This window comes from Haliaeetus leucocephalus, unplaced genomic scaffold (genome assembly GCF_000737465.1).
Source record: "Haliaeetus leucocephalus isolate CR32 unplaced genomic scaffold, Haliaeetus_leucocephalus-4.0 Scaffold428, whole genome shotgun sequence".
In the NCBI taxonomy this organism is placed as follows: domain Eukaryota; kingdom Metazoa; phylum Chordata; class Aves; order Accipitriformes; family Accipitridae; genus Haliaeetus; species Haliaeetus leucocephalus.
Window position 1 is genome coordinate 1,124,422 of NW_010972864.1, and position 2,634 is coordinate 1,127,055.

At 69.6% G+C, this 2,634-nt stretch overlaps 1 protein-coding gene across 1 annotated transcript in view; it reads left to right on the top strand.

Moving 5' to 3' along the window:
• The first annotated feature begins 1,984 nt into the window (after positions 1-1,984).
• GATA6 (GATA binding protein 6) overlaps positions 1,985-2,634 on the top strand; it is an 18,681-nt gene continuing 18,031 nt past the window's right edge. The window contains exon 1 of the mRNA XM_010574323.1: positions 1,985-2,597. Within this exon, the coding sequence (XP_010572625.1) occupies positions 2,081-2,597 (517 nt within the window). The 5' untranslated portion in view covers positions 1,985-2,080. The remainder of the gene's footprint in view (positions 2,598-2,634) is intronic.

The following is a 2,634-nucleotide window of genomic DNA, read 5'->3' on the forward strand; positions in this document are numbered from 1 at the left end:
CCCGCCCCCGGCGCGGCCGCGCTGCGGGCCGGCTGCCCGCCGGGACTGGCACCCCTGTGGAGCTCCGTGTTTGTTTAGGGCTCGCCGAGCCCAATCAGGGCCGGCTGCCTGCAGTTTTCCGGCAGGGCTGCGAGAGGCGCCTCCTCTCTCCTTTTTATACATCGGCTCTGGCAGCAGCCGCCGGACTCGCCGCCGCCGCTCGCCCCCACCGCACTGGATTTACCGCCCGCCGCGGCCCCGCGCCCCGGCCCCATGCCGGGCACCGGCAGCAGGTTTGGCCTCTCGCTTCTCCTTCCCCCACCCACCCCTTTCCCGCTCCCTCCCGCCGCGGTTTCCCGTCTTCTTCCTCGCTCTTCTGCCGCTCTGCCTTCGGCCGCTGCGGGAGGAAAGCGGCGCGGCGGCTGCGCCTGGATGGGGGAACCCGAGGGAGACTTTGTGGGCAAACATCCGATGCCGGTGCCTGGAGCCCTTATCTGCCGGAGCCTTATCTCGCAGTTATCTCGCAGGAGGGAGAGACGTATTCGGTGCCTATCTGCGAGGGGGCTGTGTGTGCGTGTGCGTCCTGTATTGATGTGCCTATGGTTATCTGGAGAGCCCCGAGGTGGGCTGAGAACGGAGAGCCGCGCCGCCCGCTTCTCTTGCTGTCACTTCTCTGCCTCCCCTTTCGCTTTCCGTCCCTTCTCCGGGAGGCTGGGCACCGAGGTCTCTGTGTCTGACTGTTTGTCTGTCTGCCCGGCCTCTCTCAAGCTGGCGGCTCCGCAGTGCGACCGGTCTCGGCACGGCCGCCGGCGCCGCGGCTGGCCGCGGGATGTGTGCCATCCCCCAAAGGTGTGCTCGGGCTCGGGGCAGGCCCCCAGGCAGGGCTGCCGGCGGGCACCGGCCCCTGCGGCAGACACAGCCAGCCCGGCCCGGCCCCTGCCCCGGGGCCGCCGCGCACACGTCGGGGCCCGGCCCGTGCGCATCTCCCGGCTGCCTTTCTCTCCTCCTCCTTTCCGTGACCTTGGGCTGGAAATAAGCAAACAAGCGAGGCGATGCGCGGAAAAGCTAACATCGCTCTCCGGAGAGGTAACCTTAAAGGGATCGCCTTACTGATTGTTTTCTCGGTGGAACCGAGTCAAATGACTCATTCATTGAAATAATCATAGTAACAACAACGACAGCAGCCAAGGAAAGGGCTTTGGCACAGACCGGGAAAAATGCCCCCCTTCCCGCCTCGCTCCCCTCTGTCCCCACGCCCTCCCGCCACCTTCCCCCCGGCGTGCTTCATGTTCGAATCCGCAGCCCAAGATGCGGAGGGAGAGGGGAGCAGCCGGCCGGCGGCGCGGGGAGCGAGGCCGGAGCCCGCAGCCCTGTCCCCGCGGGACCGCGCTCCGCGGGGCGCTGCGCGGCCGGCGGCTCCTGGCCCCTGTTGACCTGGGCTGCCTGATCCCATTCCGCCGGGGCGAGGGACAACAGCGCCGAGGCGACATGACTGATTAAGCGCTCAGAGGGTCCAGATAAGCCCTGATGAATCTCATTAAGGGAGGGAGACGGGCTGTCCTGTTTGCTAACTTTGTTGTTATTATTTCTCTCCCCCTCCCACCCCCGCTCTTTTGTGTCCTCCTTCCCCGCCCTGCCCTGCGGACCCCCCCTCCACTTCTCCTCCCCTCCTCCCCCTTCCCCATCCACACCCAGAGGCTAGAAGGGGACCTGGATGGCCGTGGCTGAAGGCGGCTGCTGCGCGGTGAAGCGGTGCGCTGCGGACGCCGGCGGTTCCTCCTGCCCCTTCGCGACCAGGGAGCCGCGCCCGTCTCCTCCTTCGCCCTCCTCCTCCTCCTCCTCCTCCTCCGGCTGCTCCCAGGGCAAGCGCGGCTCCTGCAAGACTCCTCTGCCGGAGCCCGACGGCAGCTACCGGCCGCCCCCAGCCGCCGAGGGCAGGTCGCTGCTCGCCCCCTACGTGCACTTCGGGGCCCCCCACCCCTCCGGCCTGCCCAGCTGGGAGGACATCCTGCTCTTCGCGGATTTAGACCAAACCAACAAGCTGATCTGGTCCAGCCGCGGCCCCAAGCCGAGCGCCCTCGGCGCCGAGCAGCCCGAGGAGATGTACCAGACCCTGGCCATCTCGGCCGCCCAGGGCCCCACGCCTTACGACGGATCTCCGGGCGGCTTCATGCACTCCACGCCTAGCTCCCCCGTCTACGTGCCTACGACCCGCGTGGGCTCCATGCTGCCCACGCTGCCGTACCTGCAGGGCAGCGGGGCGGCCCAGCCCAGCCACCCGGGCAGCGGCCACGCCGTCTGGTCCCAGTCGGCCGCGGAGAGCCCCTCATACAGCACCGGCGGCGGCTCCCACCCCTCGGGCCGCTTCCCCTACTCCCCCAGCCCGCCGGTGGCCAACGGGGCCTCCCGGGAGCCCGGCGCCTACAGCAACAGCCTGGGCGCCAGGGACCAGTACAGCCCCCTGGCCCGGCCGCTCAACGGCTCCTACCCGGGGCCCTACACGTCCTACGTGGGGCCGCAGCTGACCCCCGCCTGGCCCACGGCGCCCTTCGAGAACTCCATGCTGCACTGCCTCCAGGGCCGGGCCGCCCCCATCCCCGTTCGGGCACCCAGCGCAGGTAGGACCCGCCGCCGGCGGCGTGGGGGGCGGGCCGG